The sequence below is a fragment of the Lepidochelys olivacea genome (genome assembly GCF_965140295.1).
Source record: "Lepidochelys olivacea isolate rLepOli2 genome assembly, chromosome: 3".
NCBI classification, from domain to species: Eukaryota; Metazoa; Chordata; order Testudines; family Cheloniidae; genus Lepidochelys; species Lepidochelys olivacea.
Window position 1 is genome coordinate 32153394 of NC_140413.1, and position 21695 is coordinate 32175088.

Consider the following 21695-nt stretch of genomic DNA (forward strand, 5'->3'; position numbering starts at 1 on the left):
ATTAATACTTTTAGAGACTGAGTGTTAACTTGCTAATATGGATTGCAATTCTACCACAAGGCATGTTTTTTATGGTAAAGTATTTGTGGGGTTTCTTGAAGATGCATAATCTTATTCCTGATCTTTAGCTTTTGAATTAAAAAAGAAAGTATAGTTACGGAATTCATTGTAACTAATAAGGACTTGAAATAGAAAATAGTATTGACAATTTTAGCTTTTTTAAAAATAAATGCTTTTCCTTCTTAGTATTAATTGCCATAAAATGAGATGGATAAGTGGATAAAACATCTTTACAATACTCTTAAAATATGCAGTGTAGCATTTATTTCTTTAAAAAAAGTTGAAACAGTGTTACATCAAAGCCAATATGAATATTAGCCTTCTTATATCTTTAATAGGCTAGCTCCTGCTGATGCAAGGATCTTTTTGTAATCATGAAGATCCATGTGAATTGGACCTGCTTTTATATCAAAAAGACCAGGCCGTTTTTGAAAGAAATGAGTGACCAAGATTTATAGGAAAACCTGCCTTATAAATGTCTGTGATAACTGAGCTGAAGGTGACTAGCAACAGCAGCTGATTTTTAGGCTGTATTTGTATGGGAAAGAAAATTTCCAAATAAATTAGTGGTATTTTAACCATTTGATCTCTTTTTGATTAAGACGGTCCCAAAATGAGAGAGAGTTTGCCTAGTGAAGATCAAACACATTTTCCTCATAGATAACCTGTTGCCCCCACTTCAGGGAGCCACCTGATGTACTGGGGTCCCACTGAGCCCACCCATTCCATCAGCCTGGGTTCCCTCACCCTGCCTTACTGTTCCAGACCCTCAAGCCTCCTCTAATACACACACAGAGATAGGACCACACCCAGCTGCAAAAGGACACAGACACTGAAATCCGCACCACATGGGAAAACTTTGGCTAGAGAGTTGCCCAGCACCCAGGTGCACACCGTGTTTGGAGTGTAAGCCCCAAATTGTGTCATCTTGTGCTGCACAGAAATCTGTACAGCGTAAGCACATGAAAATCACCCCCTCCCTCAATGTGGAGGAAGATATGCACAGCTTTTTGCCCTCCCCCCGTTACGAATTGCACAAACTGGTTTATAAAAAAGAAAAACAAGTTTATTAACTACAAAGAACATATTTTAAGTGATTATAAGGGATAGCAAACAGATCAAAGTAGATTACTGAGCAAATAAAGCAAACACGTAAACTAAACTTAATGTACTACTGGCTACAAGTAGTAATTTCTCACCCTAAATGTCATTTTAAGCAGGTTGCAGAGATTCTTGAAGACAAACTTTTCTTGCTTGCAGCTTAGAATTCCACATATTCCTTTCATGGGCCAGATACCTCATAGCCTTGGTCCAGTTCTTCTCTTCCTGAGATCAGTCTTAGGTGTTTCCAGCAGTCATCTTGGGTGGGGATTCAGTAAAGAACCCACCCTGGTTACCTCACTTCGCTGCCTTAAAAAGGATTTATATATGGTGGGAATCCTTTTGTCTCTGAGTGTCATTCTCCCTCCCCTCCCCCAGTGAAAAAATACTAGTAGTCCAAGATGGAATCCAGTACCAGGTGACATGATCACATGACTCTGCAGTGTCACAGCAACATCCCAGGAAACTTCTCAGGAAGGTGAGGGATTAGCATGTCTAAAGTCCTATTGTTCTCCCTAATGGCCCATCCAGACTGATTGCTTTCTGTCTGGTGGGTGTTCCCCAGAACACTTTTATAATTGATACATAGTTAATATTCCTAACTTCAGATAGAGAAATGATACATGCATACAAATAAGATAATCACATTCAGTAAATCATAACATTTCCAATATCTCACATGACCCATCTTGCATAAACTACATCTTAGTTATGCCATATTCATATCATAAACATATTTCTTTGAAGAATATGGGGCGTAGTGTCACAAATACTATTAAGAAAATAAACTTAAGAGGGAAATTTGTTACCAATATCCTACTTTCCTGTTGAAAAATGACTTTCTACCACCATGTAAAAACATTGTTATGTAAAAACAATGAAGAAAATGTACAGATCGTCAAAATTGTTTTAATCACTGAATCTTCACCAACTGGTGGTAATTTGGTTGCCAATATGAAATAGTTTGATGGGAGTGGCCCGGCCCTCACCACTTCCCGCAGCTCCCATTGGCCAGGAATGGCAAACCGCGGCCACTGGGAGCTGCGAGCGGCCATACCTGTGGACACTCAGGTAAACAAAGCATCTTGCGTCCCGCCAGGGGCTTACCCTGAACAAGCCGTGAACCCCTGTCCTGATGGGCTGCGTGCCGAAGGTTGCCCACCCCTAGTCTAGGAAAACAACATTGTTCTTGCTATGCTGTACCTGTTCTTTGGATAAGTAGAACATTCATCTCCATGGCTGTTGGTGTGGAACTTCAATTGTCATATTTGCCCTTTATGTGACAAGTGAACTGCAAAATGTGAACTTTACTTTCATCCTCTACTGTTTGTGTATGATGTGCGAAGACTAATTCTCACAACTCAAGCTGCCAGCATGCTCTTCTTTCTCAGATAAGGGAGAGCTCCACTCAGGTTATAGGCTTGTGTGAGACAACTGCTCAGATAATTTAAAGATGTCAAGGGCCTCTGTAAAAGAGAGTGGATAAGGGACCTGATATTTTGAATGCAAAAAACACTCAAACAGATACTTTTATAAGAAAATACTAAAGGGCAAAAGTTGGTGGGTTTTTTCCTTTTCAGTTACCTACCTTAAAGTAAATTTAAAGGTGATCTTGTTAAGCATGTAACAACAACTGATGGATTAAAAAATCCTAACTATCTTTTCATTTCAAGTAAGGAAAATATATGTATGTGCTAGACTGTTGGTAATGGAAAATGATTGCCTGGAGTGACTATTATAATTTTTTCTAGGTATGCCTTACATTTTGTTGTACAAAGTGGAATTTCCTACTATATCATGATAATAGGAGTGGAAAATATGCACAAGTAAGTATTAGGTTTCTTTATTTAAATTTAAAGTTATTTAAATGAGGAATATAAACAGTTATTTAGAAAGTTGATGTATAGCTGTTTATAAGAACAAATAAGGTTTATATCTGTGTACATTTCTCTTACTGACACGCTTTATTCTTTAACTGTGCCTAGTATGTCATGTTGCTATTGGCATTAGAATATCAAAACATTTCAGTATTTGAATTACGCTAAAGATGGCTTGTTTATATGGAAAAACACCACCTTTTTTGTCTGTTTTGTCTGTTTGAAATGCCAAGCACTTATCTCACTGTCTGCAGAAAGAAATGCTAAGGCAGCATTGTAATTCTCAATGTATAGCTGTTAATACTTTTCTCATTGCTTAATCATAAATTGTCTTAGGTTGCAAATACATGATTAATCCATATTAATACAATTTTGTAGCTCTCAATACTAATGGAAGGAAAAGATCCTGGGATGAGAAGAGGGTTTGTGTGATGACCGGGAATATTAATTCATTTAGAATGCCATCATTTTTTGTTTGCTCTGTTGCTTTAAAAAAGGAAAAGAAACATGAAAAGGTATTCACATTAGGACACAATTTTAGTCTGATAATAGAATCCATAAAAATGTAGGACTGGAAGGGACCTTGAAAGGTCATGTAGTCCAATCCCTTGCACTGAGGCAGTACTAAATATTATCTAGGTCATCTGACCGATATTTGTCTACGCTGTTCTTAACATGCTCCAGTGACAGAGATTCCACAACCTCCTTAAGTGATTTATTTCAGTGCTTAGCTACTCTTACAGTTAAGAAGTTTTGCCAGTGTCTAACCTGAATCTCCTTTGCTGCAATTTAAAGCTAAAATAGAGACTTAACTATGTAATAGCATTTATGTGGGGTTTTTTGTTGTTTTTTTCCTTTAAAGGAAACAAAAAAGGATATTTTAAAAATGAATTATATGTATACATTAGATAAAGGCCCCAACTGAGTTTAGGGCCCCATTGTACTAGGCCCATACAAATGCATAGCAAGACACTTAATTCCCTGAAGAGGTTACTTAAAAAAAACAACACAAGCAAAGCAAGGGAGGGGAAACAGAAAGGAGATGTAATTTTGGTTTTGTACTGCTGATGTGTCTCAGTTGCCCCAGATTATCTTTGAGGGAGCGGGAGAGTCTAAGTGTTCAATTCCCTAGGGAGAGAGGTGTGTGTGTGTGTCTCTCTCACACACAGACGCACACCTGCATGTGCACATTATATTCCTGTGTTGGAGTCAATGGAATCCACCTAGTTTGATTTAGCAGCAAAAACTCTCTGCAAGATTTTAGAATCTGGCATTCTATTAACCTATTACACCTTCTTATTCCTGACCCCCACACAGGAAGGGGGTTCCTCTGTCAGAGCTCCAAGGTTCCTCAAAGTTCAGCTCTCTGGTTTCTTGCCCCAACTCATTGTCAAAAGGATGGAATGGAGATCCCTGGAGAGCCAATCAATAACGTGTCCAAAACAGTTGCCATGTCATGCAGCACAAGAATCTCCCTTCCACTGTGAGCTGCATACGTGTACCCTGTACCATTTACTGCCACTGCCGTAGTGGGAGGGAGAAACCCATATTTGATTTAGTGGTCTTGATCTCCTGCATGACAGGTGCAGGTGTTTACTAGATTACAATTTAGATAACACCAGGCAGCTTTTATCTTTTAATTAAAAATATTAATTTCTGCATATGAAATCCTCTTTTTTTTTTCAAAGCTGATGCCAAAGGACAAAAGAAATATGCAGTTAATGTTTCATCTTAATATTTTTTGTTCATAAAAAGCTCTGTCAATCGCAATAAATCCCAAAGAGAATACATTTGAAATAAATAAATGGAAACATAAATTATTTTAGTATTGAAACATAGCTTCCTTTTAGTTAGCACAAATGCTGAAGGATTAAAGGAAAATATTCAATCAGTATTTTTGTTTCAGCACCCTCTTATTTTAATTACCATGTTTAATTTAATTGTATGCACCCTAGTGAATCAAGTTCATCGCTAGCATAAGGAGGCACAACTCCCTTGAAATCAGCAGAGTTGTGGTAAATTAAAACCGGGATAAATTTGACCCAGTGCAATGGAATACCTTCACTGTGTTAGGGCCATAAACTACATCAGTCTGCATGTGGAAATCAGTATTTGGACCTTAGAGTAGGTAGCCTTTAAGTGTACTAAAACAGCTGTACTACAACAGATTTAAAGCTAAAACCTGAAACATACTTGCACATCTTGTTTAGTGTCTAGAATTATTGAAATGGTTATGCTTCTGCTAAAAGTAAAAGACTATTAATGAAACACCATGATTGAGATTTTAAACACTCAGGAGTGTGGAAGTTCAGTTACGGGGTTTCCTGCAAGAGGAAGTTGTGTGTTATTCTGTAATGCTCGATAGGGGAGAAAAGGAGTTGCTTCTGTCACCAATGCTTTCAGCCTTTAATGCACATAAGATGCCCTTGTATTTAAAAAAATGCTCCTGGGTGTTGTACAACTGTTTTCAATACTGGCCCAAGTTTATCTTCTCAGGGTAAGCCTGCTTCCTCTGCCTGCTGGTGGTTGTCTATGCTAGTGTAACACCAGTATGGATGGCGAAACACAGGTGTTGAAGCTACACCTTGTGGTCCTCCCCAGTGCAGTCCAACAATGCTGCTTCCCATGCTTCACTTTAATGGTCATTCTGTTAGTGAACTGGAGCAGCATCTGCAAGAGGTATCATATTACATAAATAGATTACTAATGAAGCCTCTGGCAAATCCCTATTTTTCACCTTTTCTGGTAGAAGTACAGCTACAATCAGCACCTGAGAAATCTGTACAAATAGGCTTGGTATTGAATGAAATCGGAGTCCTGCAATATCAATTTCTTATTGTGGATATTGTGTGGGTGGGGTGGGGTGAAACGTGGGCTGTTAAATTTTTTAAGTGGATAAAGGCACAGAAAGACTGTTATACCAATAAAATAAAAACCAGCAGGATCTTATTAAAGGGAAAAAGGCAAAATACCACATTTATTGTGAATGCAGAAAGAATCATAGTAAGCAGTTAGTTATAGCTATAACATTCCATTCAATCTCATATTTCTATTTATTCACACATTCATTCATACAAACACACACAGGTTCTGCAAGGTTGTTATCATAGTTACCAGCCTTAGAGTTGCTCATGCCAAGCCACTGGCCAGGTGGCCTGGACATGAGGAGGGAGCAGGGCCTTGTCAGATGCTCATCTGATGCTCCTGGAAGTTGGTTTGCAGAATCAGACCCCAAAGTTCTCACTTTTTAGAGTCTATTTTTATAGGAATTTCTTCCTATGCCAGTCTATGGGAATTGCTTCATCATGCTGTTGCTGAATCAATCAGCAGATAGCACATTCCTGACGGCTCCGTGCTGCTAGATGTTATCTTGTTCTTTGGTTCTCCCATTCTTGAGGCTGTTGGATGGATTCCAGTCTGCCCTCCGGGGGTCCTCTGGTTATTTCCACTTGACGCCTTCTTCAGCCGATGGACACTGGATTCTTAGGCTGGCACCTCCCTGATCATTCAGTTATTATCCACACCAAGCATCCATCCACATACATCCTCTATCTCTATTTTAATCACAATTGTTAATACAACAAAAGGGCAGGGAGTCTCTGGGTGCTGTTTCTGTCGTTAGAGTATTGCTTTGAGTTTCTCTCTCTGTGAATTGCTTTGAGAACAGACTCTGTCTTAGAATGTACTAACACAGTTAGCAGCTTGCAAGTTTCACAAATAGAGGGAGAGAAACAGTACCAAAAACCAAGAGACCTCTTAATTAGTAATACTCTGGAATTTAAACTATGGGGAATCAAACTCATTTGTGATTTTAATACAGAACTTCTTTAATATGATCCAACAAGACAAGGAGAAGGAGGCTGGAGATAGTGGTCTAGATGGACACTCTTCTGTAGGTAGGTCAGAATAAAAATATTTTTCCTAGGTTTGTTTCTTGTAATCCTTTTTTTTTTTTTTTAAATTTGGCATTGGAATATTATATTACCCAGCTCAAAGAGCAAAATTACAATCAGTGAAAGATTTTTAAAAGTCTTGGAGTACACAGAAAAAAATAATTGTTTAATGCCTAAAGTCAGGTTAAGCTGAAATAAGCAAAAGCCTTGTTCCTCAATTTGAACGAGCTCGCTTAGTAAGCTAAATGAGGTGTTTATTGAACATTTGACTGACAGATTTCACTAAATGTCATGGGCTCAATGACAGACAAGTTTAACTGTAGGATAGAATATAATTTGAATTGCTGTGAAAGCTAAGATGGGAGTGAAATTTCTTTTTTCCTAAGTCATACTTGGAGTGAAATATAGAATGGGCCAAGCAAACATTCCCAGCTTTGATTAAGGAAGTGATAAAATGCCCAAAAAGAAAAAAATCCCAACAGCTGCAGGAGGAGAAAAGCATTAGAAATCTTGGCCTCTTAGAGCATGTTAAACAGAACAAAACCTTTTTGTGTAAAGCAGATACTGTTTAGTTAGGGTCAAATCGTGATCATATATAGGTGGGAAAAATTCACTGCCTTATCAAGCTCCTACGGAATCTCACAAAGATAACTGAGGAACGTGACTAAGATGACACGGGCTATAAATCTCTGGCTGCCAGGAAGAAGATGGAGATACTTTCTAAAAAAACAAGATTATTTTTCCCATGAACATCAAGAATTTGATCTGTGTTAAATGTGGAGGAGCTTTTACCAGTTAACTGTACTTTACTGGAAAAAAGATCTGAAATAGCCTTGCTGTGCTCCCCCTCCCCCCCCCCCAAGTTGCAGTTATTTTCCTCCTCCTATGACCCTCAGATATTTGGATCAATTTGCAAGTCAAGATTTTGGTGCTCCCTGGAGCAACATACTGGCACAGGAACAGGTTCCTTCTGTTCTTCCTCTTTTAAGATTCAGATTTCTCTGTCACCTGGACTCTTTCAACATTATGGCTGCTTATTTTTTTTTTTTTTTAAAGTATTGACACTGAATTGGGTCTCTGCTTAGCAGTTTTTCTTTTGTCATTATGACCCTCTGACATCTGTCAGCAGTCTTTGATACCGTTGACCAGATGCCAATCTCACTTTCCCCTAAAAAGGTATAAACGCTCTTGGTGTACCTTTAACAGATCAACAGCAAGACTATCTCAACGACTATCTCTTGCCTTTAGAATTTACTTCCCTTGTAGCTGGCCAAATCTTATATGTGGTTCCTTCAGGGCATGATGCAAGGCATTATCATTGCATTGTGGGTGTGCATGTTTATTAATACTTTATGTTTTCATCTTCAAAGCTCTTTATTAACATACTAATTGATTGTCAGTTAGTTCTTTATCCCTTATTCCTGACAACATAATTGCTTCTACTTGAAGAGCTGGCAGTAGAAGTTGGCAATTGGGGCTCTTAAATGAGGCTCCACATGGGTTAGTTCTGTCTAGTTGATGTTTTTAATTTAGTATAAGTACCTGATTACTGTGGCATTACATACACTACAAAGTAATACTATGTTAGTGTACTAAGCAAGTATAGCAGTTGGGAATGTTTGTGTTTATTGCTGAATAATTTTTTTGGTTTTTTAACTTGACTCTATTATATAGAGTTCAGTCTTTAGGATTGTAAAGTATGAAAAATATATTTTTCTGTTAAGAAAAGGACTTGTGTATTGTTGTTGTACCACCTAGAAGTCCTAGTCGTGTACCAGGACCATTGTGCTAAGAACTGTACAAATGAAGAACAAAAAAGATTTGTCCCTGCCCCAAAGAACTTAGTATAATACTAGAGGCAAGTGCTGATGGATACAGACAGATGGAGTAGGACAGGGAAAAAATAACACAATGCTGGTCAACTTGATCAGAAGTGGTCTTAGCATACCAGCAGTCTAGCTGCTGTCCAGCTTTCATGGGAAAGGAGAGAGTTAAGAAGGGTTTAGAAGGAGGATAATGAGCTAGCTTTGCAGATGTTTACTAGGCACTCCTCCCAAGTGTGAGGGGAGCACAGGAGAAAGCACAAGGGTACTTTTTCGAAAATTTAACATGTGGATGATGGAGGCTGGTATCCTTGGTTGTTTGGCGACAGGAGTCAACATCTCAAAAGTGATTTGAGAGACTGTGAAGGGCGTAGAAAGTGAGGACAAGTTATTTATTAGCTGTGATAGTGAAGGGGGAACCGGTGGAGAGATGTGAAGAAACAGGTGACATGGTCAAAGTGATGGCCTAGGAAAATGATCTTTGCAGCAGCATGCTGAATGCACATGAGTGGGGCAAGATAGCATTTGTCAAGGCCGGAAAGAAGAAGGTTGCAATAATTGAGATAAGAGTCTGGAGAAGATTTTCAGTTGTGTGGGTGAATAAGAAAGACATCGCTTAGAGATGTTACACAGAAAGAATCAGTAAGATTTAAACATAGCCTGGATATGAGGGCAGAAAGAGAGGTCTGAATTGAAAATTACATCCAGGTTACATGTCTGAGTGATGAGAAGGATGGTGCAGTTTTGTTGATGGTGGCAGAGAAAGGAGGTAGTGGGAGCAGAGAGGAACATGAGACAGTCTGTTTTTAGCCATGTTGAGCTTGAGCTGATGACCAGACATTCATGAGGAGGCGTCTGAGAGTCAGGCTTATATTTTATTTCGGAGAAGTAAGGAAGTAAATCTCTAAATTGTCAGCATAGAGATGGTAGTTGAATTTGTGCTTGTGCATGAGGTTCCCCACAGATAAGATATAAAGGGAGAAGAAAAGTGGATCCAGGATAGCTCTGAGAAATCCCTTCTCCCAAAAAGTTGAGGGGGGGAGGAAGATCTTCCAAAAGATGTGCTGAAGTAGCAATTAGAGAGATGGGAGGAAAACCAGAGGACAGTCATTGAAGCCAAGGGAGGACAAGATTTCAAGAAGAGCAGCTGATAGGTCACAGAGGATGAGGATGGAGTACTGGTTCTGAGCTTTGGTTAGAAAGAGGTTATGATGGGTTCCCCTCCCGGGGAACCACCTGGAACTGGGGCACCACTGAGCCCCTGACCTACCACGCTGGGCTCCCTCTCAAACTGTGCTGTTGAGACAAGCTGCAAAGTCCTCTAGCTTTCACTTTTACCAGCATATATGCAGGTAAGGACACTCCCAGCTTCAGTTACATGGAGACTTTCTGACCAGCCCTTGCATCGGAAGGCTACAGCTAAGGCTACTCTCAGCTCCCCAGGTACACATCCCTTTTGGAGTATAAACCGAAAATTATATCGTCTTCCACTGCACAGGGAACTGTACAGCATAAGCTCATAAAATTTGCCCCCTCCCTCAATGTGGAGAGGAAAATGCAACAGTCTTTACCCCTGAGTTATGATTCCCACACACTTCGCTCCAACTCACTGCTTAAATAAAGCAAAAACAAGTTTATTAACTACAAAAGATAGATTGTAAGTGATAGCAAACAGACAGCAGATTAACTAGCAAATAAACAAAACCGCAAACTAAGTATTAATATACTAAATAGATTGGATATGATTAACAGATTCTCACCCTAAGAGATGATATAAGCAGGCTGCAGATTCTTAAGGGGCAAGCTGCACTTGCTTTACTGCTTGGAATCCCCATGTGTTTCATTCACAGGCTAGAAATTCCTTTAGCACTTCCCCCCATTCAGTCTTTGTTCCTCAGGTGTTTCCAGGAGTCCGCTTGTGTGGGGAATGAAGAACACCAGACTATGTCACTCCCTGCCTTATATAACTTTTGCATATGGCGGGAACCGTTTGTTTCAAAGCTCGGTTTCCAGATTAGTCGGTGGAAAAATACTGACATCCCAAGATGGAGTCCAGCATCATGTGGTCTGATCACATGTCCTTGTAGAGTTATAGCAGCTATTACTCAGAGACTGTTTGGAGTGTTCTCAGGAAGGCACACCAGCTGGGAGATAAGCTTTTCCTAAGGTCTGTTGTTTTTACCTAATGGCCCATTGCCCCGAACAGGCCCTTCCCCACCCACTATCTACATAAAAAGCATCTTGTCTAATGGGCGTCTATGGGTGTAACTGTATTTGAAATACAGATACATAGTCAATATTAATAACTTTCTGTACAAAAATGATACATACATACAAATAGGATAATCTTCTTCAGCAAATCATTTCCAATGACATCTCAATTGACTTATTTTTTTAAATATGTCATAATTATGTCATAATCCTAATAATATCACTGTGAAGAATATGGGGTGCAGTGTCATAGAGGTCATTAGAGACCTTGGTGAGAGGGGCTTCAGTGGGGTGCAAGCAGGGAAAAGCCAGATTGGAGGGGGTCTGGAATGGAACTGGAGGAGAGGAACTCTGCACAGGGATTGTAAACAGCATGTTCAAGGAGTGTAGAGATGAAAGGAAGATGAGGTGGTAGCTGAAAGGCAAGTGGGGTCAAGTATAGGTGTTTTTTAAGATGAGAGAGACTAGAGCAGTGGTTCTCAAACTAGGGCTGCTGCTTGTTCAGGGAAAGTGCCTAGCGGGCCGGGACGGTTTGTGTACCTGCCGCGTCCACGGGTTCAGCCGATCACGGCTCCCACTGGCTGCGGTTCGGCGCTCCAGGCCAACAGGGGCTGCGGGAAGCGGCGCGGGCTGAGGGATGTGCTGGCCGCCCTTCCCGCAGCCCCTGTTGGCCGGAAGCGGCAAACCGTGGCCAGTGGGAGCCATGATTGGCCGAACCCGTGGACACGGCAGATACGCAAACCGGCCCGGCTCGCCAGGGGCTTTCCCTGAACAAGCAGTGGCCCTAGTTTGAGAACCACTGGACTAGAGCATACTTGTGAAGGAAGAGAGGTTAAGGAGAAGGTAGGGAATGGGAGTGGACACGAGAGACATCAGGAGATGAGATGGGGTCACTGGGGCAAGTGGGGGGTTACAGGTGGAAAGAAGATGAGAAACTTTGTGTCTGTGACAAGGGAGAAGGAGACCTAGAGAGTTGTCGGAAGGGAAGGGACACTGAGGGGAGGGGGAAGGTCGCACCATATTTTGTCAATGTTCTCTTGGAAGAATTTGGAGTGATCCTGGGTGGGGAGAAAAGTGGAGTCAGAAGGTAGAAGAGGGTTTAAGGAGTGAGTCAAAGGTGGGTGTGAGATTCAACTAATTTAGAGAAATGGAGTTGTTAGCTAGGAAGATAACAAATTTGTAGTGGAGGAAGTCAGTCTAGTCATGGGATATCTGCCAAAGAAGCTTGGCAGCATGAGAGGAAGCTAATGCTAGCAGTGAACCAGGGCTGGGGTTTGGCAAGACAGATCTTGTGATGGGAAAGCGGGGCAAGAGAAGGACAAAGGGAAGAAGAGTGGAGGAGAGTTTTCATAGGAATGAGTAGCTGTACTCACTTTTCCCATCTCTACTCCTCCAACAAACAGAAACTTTGTTCTTATGTATTACTGATTAGAAAGGCTCTGACGTTCAGTTGGAACTAGCTATGGAAATGCCTTTGGGCTTGTGGCTTGTGGAAGGAGGGAAAGTGTTACATTCCAGGGACTTTCTGCTATCTAGGAAGGTGCAATGGTGGGGAATCATGTCTCCAAGGACCTGAGACATCAACTAATGAGTTTCAGAAGAAAAGCTCAAAATAGAATGTCTGTGAGAGGTTTTCTGCCTCTGCCAAAAAATTGTCAGGATTGCAGCAGAATGGAGCCATTTAATCTGTCTGCATGCAGTTAATTATCAAGAGTTAGTGGCTCAGCAAGAGTTCCTGTGGGGGAAGGCTAATGACAACAATCCTATTCTCTCCGGGAAGGCTTTTAACTAACAGCGGTGAGGTGTTTTAGATAAAGAAATCTTGAAGAACAAACAGGTAATCCTTTTGCTCTCTCAACACACCCTGGCTGAAGAAAGAGTGGGATGCTCTAGTGGGATGTCCAAAGATGTCTCTTTAATGTCCCCCTCCCTCCCAGTTATACGTATGTGGTATATTAAAATGACACAATCAGTTTAGAAGCTGAATCAATTTTAAAAAAGGAGGAAGTAGTAGTTTCAGCTGCTACACCTACTCCTGAGTCCCCTGGCTAGTTTTTGTGTATCTTCCATAGTTTCTTATTTTGAATTGATATTTCTCTGTGTTGCTAGGTAAACTACCTGCACAAACAGAAGAAACTGATTGCACACAACTGTTGTCAACTACACATACTAGAAATATGGAAAATATACCTTCTTTGATCTTTCAATTAAAGTAATCTTGGATGTTACTTGTTTTATACATAAGTGATGTTTGTTATAATGTTGAAAGCATTCCCTTATTAAACTGCACTGCCCTAGTTAAGTAGATTCTTTTATCTCGCTGTCATCATTTCAGCAGACCTGTCTGTCAGTTTTCAAAATATTTCTCAAAGCTAAGGCTGACTCTCCATCTTTAAATATTGTGCTGTCTCATATACCTGCCCAATGGCATGAGTTAAGGACAAGTATCAGCCTCAGCTTTTGAGTTGCATACATTTTGAAAAGAAGAGTTAGGTGTGTGAGTAGAGGTATTAAACTTTCAGTCCCCACATGGTTGGCTAAATAAATACACTAGTCATACATGTAAATGTTCTTGAGTAAATAAGGGTTGCAACTCTGTTCTTTGTATTTGTGATAAGTCAGTAGTTGTAAGTATAGTGTGGGTGTGTGGCAAAAGTGAAATGCTTATTGATTGACTCAACTATAGGAAATATTCTGATGAGCTGCAGATTCAGTCCAGCTAAATTTTTTAAAAGAAAAGGAGTACTCTTGGCACCTTAGAGACTAACAAATTTATTTGAGCATAAGCTTTCGTGAGCTACAGCTCACTTCATCGGATGCATACAGTGGAAATACAGTAAGGAGATTTTATATACACAGAAAACATGAAACAATGGGTGTTACCATACACATTGTAATGAGAGTGATGGGGTAAGGTGAGCTATTACCAGCAGGAGAGGAAAAAAAAACCAACCTTTTGTCCACGTTCTTGTCAACTGCTGGAAATGGCCCACCTTGATTATCACTACAAAAGGTTTTTTTCCTCTCTCCTGCTGGTAATAGGTCACCTTACCCCATCACTCTCGTTATAATGTGTATGGTAACATCCATTGTTTCATGTTTTCTGTGTATATAAAATCTCCCTACTGTATTTTCCACTGCATGCATCCGATGAAGTGAGCTGTAGCTCACGAAAGCTTATGCTCAAATAAATTTGTTAGTCTCTAAGGTGCCAAGAGTACTCCTTTTCTTTTTGCGGCTACAGACTGACACGGCTGCTACTCTGAAACCTAAATTTTTAAACTTCTTAACCCTAACAAGTCATAATTCAACTGTTATGGATTTGTATTTCCATTTTAAATGTTTTCCCTTACTGTTACCTTCCTCCCCAATTCTATCCTACTTTCTCTGCACTCAGTTATCTCTCCTTTATCTCTCTGTTCTATCTATCCATTTTCCCTTCTTGTCAGTTCCTCAGCCTCTTGCCTTCTACTTTTTGCGGATCCTTTCTCTCTTCCCCCTGGCTTTTTCTCCACCAGCTTATTCCTCTGGTTTTGTTTCTTTGTTTTTGTTTGTTTTCCCCCCCAGTCTACGAATGGTTAGTTGGCAGCCTGTGAAAAATTTTGCTAGGGATAGGTCACATAATAATGAGGGAGGATGGGACTCAGAGGATCCCAACAAATGGACAATTATTTTGGTAGTTTGGTGTTTTTAGGCTATTTTCTTACAAGATACCTGGAAAAGTCAGAAAGAAATCAACGCAGATTGATGCAAGTGCACCTAAAATCTCTCCAGTTGTCACCAGACCATTTGCTGGCTTGAAACTTATCTCTTGAAAATAATATTGCTTTCCTTAATACCTTGTTACAAGAGAGACAAGATGGGTGAAGTAATATCTTTTATTGGACCAACTTCTGTTGGTGAGAGGCAAGCTTTTGAGATTACACAGAGCTCTTCTTCAGGTCTGGAAAACTTAGGCTGCGTCCACACCACACTACTTAGAGTGGTGCAGCTGCCCCAGTGTAGCACTTGTGGTGCAGACGCCCTAAGGCGATGGGAGAGTTGGTTATCTACTTTGGTGTAATTACTCCACCTCCCATGAGAGGCATTATCTGTGTTGGCAGGAGAAGCTCTCCTGCCGACATAGCGCTTTTGACACTGGCGCGTAGGTCAGTATAACTTAAGTCGCTCAGGGTGTGAATTATTTACACCCCTGAGCAATGTAAGTTAAACTGAAATAAGCTGTAGTGTAGGCAATGTCTTAAAGTATCACAGCTAAATACAAGGGGGAACAGATTGTTTTGCATAAGTAGTTAACACATTTCAGAGGACCATTCAAGATGAAGTGGCTCTAGTCATAGGGGGGAAAGGAAGGAAGGGAGGGGGTGGAAGCATGTCTTGGGGTTGTTGTATTAAACCATAAGTGTCTATTCAGTCCATGATTTTAGTGTCTAGCAAAGTTATGAATTTAAGCTCCCAGGTGTGTTTTGAAAGTGTTGTACAGGTTTCCTTTGAGGATGAGGACTATATAGGTCACATATAGAGTGATTGCTTTATGAAAAGTGTTCAACCACAGATGATATGGTGTTTTTGTTTATCATTTTCTTGTGGGAGTTCATTCAAGAGCATAGTGATTGACTGGTTTCACCCAAATAGTTGCTCCTGGGGCATGTAGTGCACTGGATGAGGTACACCCCATGTTGTGATAGGGATGTGTAGGATGAGGGATCTTGAAAAGTATGGTGTGGGGGTGGGGTGGGGGGGTCATTGTAGCAATGGAGATATAGCTGCAGGTTTTTCATCTGTTGTTCTAGCAAGATTAGAGCCACTTTGAGTTGGTGTGTCCTGGTCTGCAAGGAGCTTGCTTCTGATGCTGATGTGACCAGGGTCCTAGTGGGGGCCAGCTCTGGTCACTCAATTTGGGTAAACTTCAAAGAATGGAGCAGCCAAACCCCCCAAAAGCTGGTGGATATTCCAATACTTAGATGCACCAAGCCAGCATAAAACAGCTTCTTTAATACCTTACTGGTTACTCAGAAGGCCAAACAACACAGTTCCCTTAACATGATCCAGCGTCAGGCTTCCATCCAGGTACTCACGTCAGATATGATGAAAATTTTTGTAAATCTTATTTCATCATATAAAAGAAAAGGTTCTACCAGTCCCAAAGGATCGGAAAGAAAGGTTTCAGATCTTACCCAAATACACACGACAGCCCATTCTTATTAACTAAACTGAAATTTATTAAAAAACAAGAGGGAGAGAGAATATGGTTAAAAGATCAATATACATACGGACATGAGTTCATTTCATTGAGTTTCAGATTGACAACAGAGATGGTGAGCTTTGTAGTTGCAAAGAGTTCCTTTAGCACTCAGTTTATAGGTCACAGTCCAATGTCCAAATCTCATATTCAGGGTATAACAGCATAACTGGGACCTCATACTTGACTCAAACTTCCCCCGATAAAGTCTAAGCAGATCTGAGATGACAGAATCAGGACCCAAGGATCTTTTATACAATTTCATGTCTTTTGACAAGTTGGGATTTTCTCGGGGAACACAAGGTAATTAGGATGACTTTGAAGGAGGTCCATCACTGGTACTTAGCTATACAAATTAACAATAGGCCATTTGCTTTTTCTTCCACCATTCACAGTACATTTCAGAGAGAGATGAATACGGAGACATCCGATGTTTACAATTCATTTAAATACTAGGATCTTCTTTTGACCTCTGAATTATCAGAATACAGCATAGACAGGGACTGTTGATTACATTGTCGACCCTACTCATACATATGTAAATACACAAAAACACAAACGTTGTCTCCCCACATGTCTTTTGAGGGATATTTATTTTGCAGGATTTTTAACACTTTCTAGCCATGTGTTACACCCCCAGGGTGAGACTAGTGTGGAAGGGCAAAATTTGAGCTCCTGCATACACCTTAAGGACCTTCCAACATTGATATGAGCTGTATTTATATTGAATTCTTTGTAAGGCCAAATTATTGATGCATGCTTTAGCCCTAGCCAAAAACTTCGTCCATACTTTGTGAAACGTTTTAGTGATTCCAGGGTTTAGTCTATGTGTTAACTTAACATAGCCATTAATGTTCTTCAGAGAGCACTTACTCTGGTATTCAGACATGAAGGCTGTGAGGTTTCCCTTTGTGCACAGCAGTTCAAGGTTGTAGTGATTTTTCTGCTGTGGAAAGTTTTACAAATAGTCTATGCATTAGCTGTGAAGCCTCAACATTATTAGGCTTTTTAACACAAAGTGTGTTCTTGTTGAACCCAACAACATAATCCTAAGGGTTTCTGTTATGTATCACTCTTAACATGTTCAAGGGCTTTTCCAAAAGACCATGCATATTGTACATTTTTACAGTTCTTAATATCAGTAACAAGTTAGTTACAGTCATTAGCAATAACATCACTTTTATCACAAGTGTACATTTACAGTTATTTTTGTCATGCCAAGCCTTTGGTTTAGACAAATTGTTCCTTAGGTTCAATATCCCTTTTCTTGACCTGAGGGTCTTCCTTAACATAGGCTTTCAATTTAACCACTTCCTTGGGGTTTTAGGGTTAACCTATGGCTTTTGTCTGCAAGGTTTAATCCTTCCCTTCGTCCCTGTCCAGTAGGGTCAAAATATGAACTCTTTTGTGTAACAGAATCCATTGGCTGGTTGAGTGCAGTCCTCTTTGCTATAGTTAAGTCTTTCTCCCCCCATTCTGTCAGGTAATTTGTATCAACACAGACACTAGCTTGTTTTCTAATTTTCAAATCCTCAACCTTTACCAATTCCAAGGCTGGACTCTGTCTTACAGAGATTCCATCCATTTTCACTAGCATGTTCAACTCAAGGTTATTTTGTGCTTCCCTTACCAACCTCTGTTTCCACATGGAATCAGATGTCAAGTACCACTAAGGGATCGTCTACACTGGCAATCTTAAAGCGCTTTAACATGGCTTGTGTAGTTGCAGCAGAGTGCTGGGAGAGAGCTCTCCCAGCGCTCTAAAAAAACCACCTCCACAAGGGGCGTAGCTACGAGTGCTGGGAGTGCGGCTTCCAGCGCTGGTGCACTGTCTACACTGGCATGTTAGAGCGCTGAAACTTGCTGCGGTCAGGGGAGTGCTTTTTCACATCCCTGAACGAGAAAGGTGCAGTGCTGTAAAATGCCAGTGTAGACAAGCCCTGAGAGACTACAAGACCTATCCAAAATATCTAGAGATGAGTTTGTCTGCTCTCCCCTGCATCCTTGTAACCCAGTAACCCGATCTTTCCTCAGTATCTGAGTCACAGACTGCTTACTTAAAGAATCAGCATGGAAACATTCATGTTCCAACAACACTGTCTCCCCAACAAGCTGGTTAAACTTGTAGGGCTGTTTTAAATTCCTTAACAATTTTTATTTAATTTGAAACCCTTTCAAAGTTATCCACACTGAGTCTTTCTAAAGCAAAGTCAGTGGATCGATACACCTCAGAAAGACTGGCAATTAGGAACCGGAACAAGTCTCCCAAACAAACAGTTGCTTTCTCTATACAGGTTTCAGAGTAACAGCTGTGTTAGTCTGTATTCGCAAAAAGAAAAGGAGTACTTGTGGCACCTTAGAGACTAACCAATTTATTTGAGCATAAGCTTTCGTGAGCTACAGCTCACTTCATTGGATGCATACTGTGGAAAGTGTAGAAGATCTTTCTATACACACAAAGCATGAAAAAATACCTCCCTCCACCCCACTCTCCTGCTGGTAATAGGTTATCTAAAGTGATCACTCTCCTTACAATGTGTATGATAATCAAGGTGAGCCATTTCCAGCACAAATCCAGGGTTTAACAAGAACGTCTGGGGGGGGGTGGGTGGGTAGGAAAAAACAAGGGGAAATAGGTAACCTTGCATAATGACTTAGCCACTCCCAGTCTCTATTCAAGCCTAAGTTAATTGTATCCAATTTGCAAATGAATTCCAATTCAACAGTCTCACGCTGGAGTCTGGATTTGAAGATTTTTTGTTGTAATATCGCAACTTTCATGTCTGTAATCACGTGACCAGAGAGATTGAAGTGTTCTCCGACTGGTTTATGAATGTTGTAATTCTTGACATCTGATTTGTGTCCATTTATTCTTTTACATAGAGACAGTCCAGTTTGACCAATGTACATGGCAGAGGAGCATTGCTGGCACATGATGGCATATATCACATTGGTGGATGTGCAGGTGAACGAGTGATAGTGTGGCTGATGTTATTAGGCCCTGTGATGGTGTCCCCTGAATAGATATGTGGGCACAGTTGGCAACGGGCTTTGTTGCAAGGATAGGTTCCTGGGTTAGTGGTTCTGTTGTGTGGTATGTGGCTGCTGGTGAGTATTCGCTTCAGGTTGGGGGGGCTGTCTGTAGGCAAGGACTGGCCCGTCTCCCAAGATTTGTGAGACTGTTGGGTCATCTTTCAGGATAGGTTGTAGATCCTTAATAATGTGTTGGAGGGGTTTTAGTTGGGGGCTGAAGGTGACGGCTAGTGGCCTTCTGTTATTTTCTTTGTTAGGCCTGTCCTGTAGTAGGTGACTTCTTGGAACTCTTCTGGCTCTATCAATCTGTTTCTTCACTTTCGCAGGTGGGTATTGTAGTTGTAAGAATGCTTGATAGAGATCTTGTAGGTGTTTGTCTCTGTCTGAGGGGTTGGAGCAAATGCGGTTGTATCGCAGAGCTTGGCTGTAGATGATGGATCGTGTGGTGTGGTCAGGGTGAAAGCTGTAGGCATGTAGGTAGGAATAACAGTCAGTAGGTTTCCGGTATAGGGTGGTGTTTATGTGACCATTGTTTATTAGCACTGTAGTGTCCAGGAAGTGGATCTCTTGTGTGGACTGCACCAGGCTGAGGTTGATGGTGGGATGGAAATTGTTGAAATCATGGTGGAATTCCTCAAGGGCTTCTTTTCCATGGGTCCAGATGATGAAGGTGTCATCAATATAGCGCAAGTAGAGTAGGGGCGTTAGGGGACGAGAGCTGAGGAAAGTTGTTCTAAATCAGCCATAAAAATGTTGGCATACTGTGGGGCCATGCGGGCACCCATAGCAGTGCCGCTGATTTGAAGGTATACGTTGTCTCCAAATGTGAAATAGTTATGGGTGAGGACAGAGTCACAAAGTTCAGCCACCAGGTTTGCTGTGATATTATCGGGGATAGTGTTCCTGACGGCTTGTAGTCCATCTTTGTGTGGAATGTTGGTGTAGAGGGCTTCTAAATCCATAGTGGCCAGGATGGTGTTTTCAAGAAGATCACCGATGGATTGTAGTTTCCTCAGGAAGTCAATGGTGTCTCGAAGATAGCTGGGAGTGCTGGTAGCGTAGGGCCTGAGGAGGGAGTCTACATATCCCGACAATCCTGCTGTCAGGGTGCCAATGCCTGAGATGATGGGGCACCCAGGATTTCCAGGTTTATGGATCTTGGGTAGTAGATAGAATATGCCAGGTCGGGGTTCCAGGGGTGTGTCTGTGCGGATTTGATCTTGTGCTTTTTCAGGGAATTTCTTGAGCAAATGCTGTAGTTTCTTTTGGTAACTCTCAGTGGGATCATAGGGTAATGGCTTGTAGAAAGTGGTATTGGAGAGCTGCCGAGCAGCCTCTTGTTCATATTCCGACCCATTCATGATGACAACAGCACCTCCTTTGTCAGCCTTTTTGATTATGATGTCAGAGTTGTTTCTGAGGCTGTGGATGGCATTGTGTTCTGCACGGCTGAGGTTATGGGGCAAGTGATGCTGCTTTTCCACAATTTCAGCCCGTGCATGTCGGCGGAAGTGCTCTGTGTAGAAGTCCAGTCTGCTGTTTTGACCTTCAGGAGGAGTCCACCTAGAATCCTTCTTTTTGTAGTGTTGGTAGGGAGATCTCTGTGGATTAGTATGTTGTTCAGAGGTATGTTGGAAATATTCCTTGAGTCGGAGACGTCGAAAATAGGATTCTAGGTCACCACAGAACTGTATCATGTTCGTGGGGGTGGAGGGGCAGAAGGAGAGGCCCCCGAGATAGGACAGCTGCTTCTGCTGGGCTGAGAGTATAGTTGGATAGGTTAACAATATTGCTGGGTGGGTTGAGGAAACCATTGCTGTGGCCCCTTGTGGCATGTAGTATTTTAGATAGTTTAGTGTCCTTTTTCTTTTGTAGAGAAGCAAAGTGTGTGTTGTAAATGGCTTGTCTGGTTTTAGTAAAGTCCAGCCACGAGGAAGTTTGTGTGGAAGGTTGGTTTTTTATGAGAGTATCCATTTTTGAGAGCTCATTCTTAATCTTTCCCTGTTTGCTGTAGAGGATGTTGATCAGGTGATTCTGCAGTTTCTTTGAGAGCGTGTGGCACAAGCTGTCAGCTTTCATGCTTTGTGTGTATAAAAAGATCTACACTTTCCACAGTATGCATCCGATGAAGTGAGCTGTAGCTCACGAAAGCTTATGCTCAAATAAATTGGTTAGTCTCTAAGGTGCCACAAGTACTCCTTTTTCTCTATACAGTGATTCACCCTGAGTTAACTTAATCAAATCACTTCCACACACATCAGTTGCAGCAAACTGTTTGCAAAAATTACCCTGAAGATTTTTCTCTTCAGGAATCTTTCTAAGCAACAACCCATTTTTCACAGAAATTCTGCCCTTACCCTTTTCACCTAGGGCTTGCTTTAAAGGAACGTTTTCCTGAGCAACAACAGACTCTTTCTGGGTTTAAATCCAGAATCACCTCTTTCCCATCAGGAGG

General features: G+C 41.1%; 1 protein-coding gene across 2 annotated transcripts in view; it reads left to right on the forward strand.

Annotated features, from left to right (window-relative positions):
* MBOAT2 (membrane bound glycerophospholipid O-acyltransferase 2) overlaps window positions 1-21695 on the forward strand; it is a 216846-nt gene that overhangs the window by 36823 nt on the left and 158328 nt on the right. For both annotated transcript variants that reach the window (XM_084622614.1, XM_084622613.1), the window contains exon 3: window positions 2913-2987. In XM_084622614.1, coding sequence (XP_084478740.1) covers window positions 2913-2987 — 75 coding nt within the window. The remainder of the gene's footprint in view (window positions 1-2912; window positions 2988-21695) is intronic.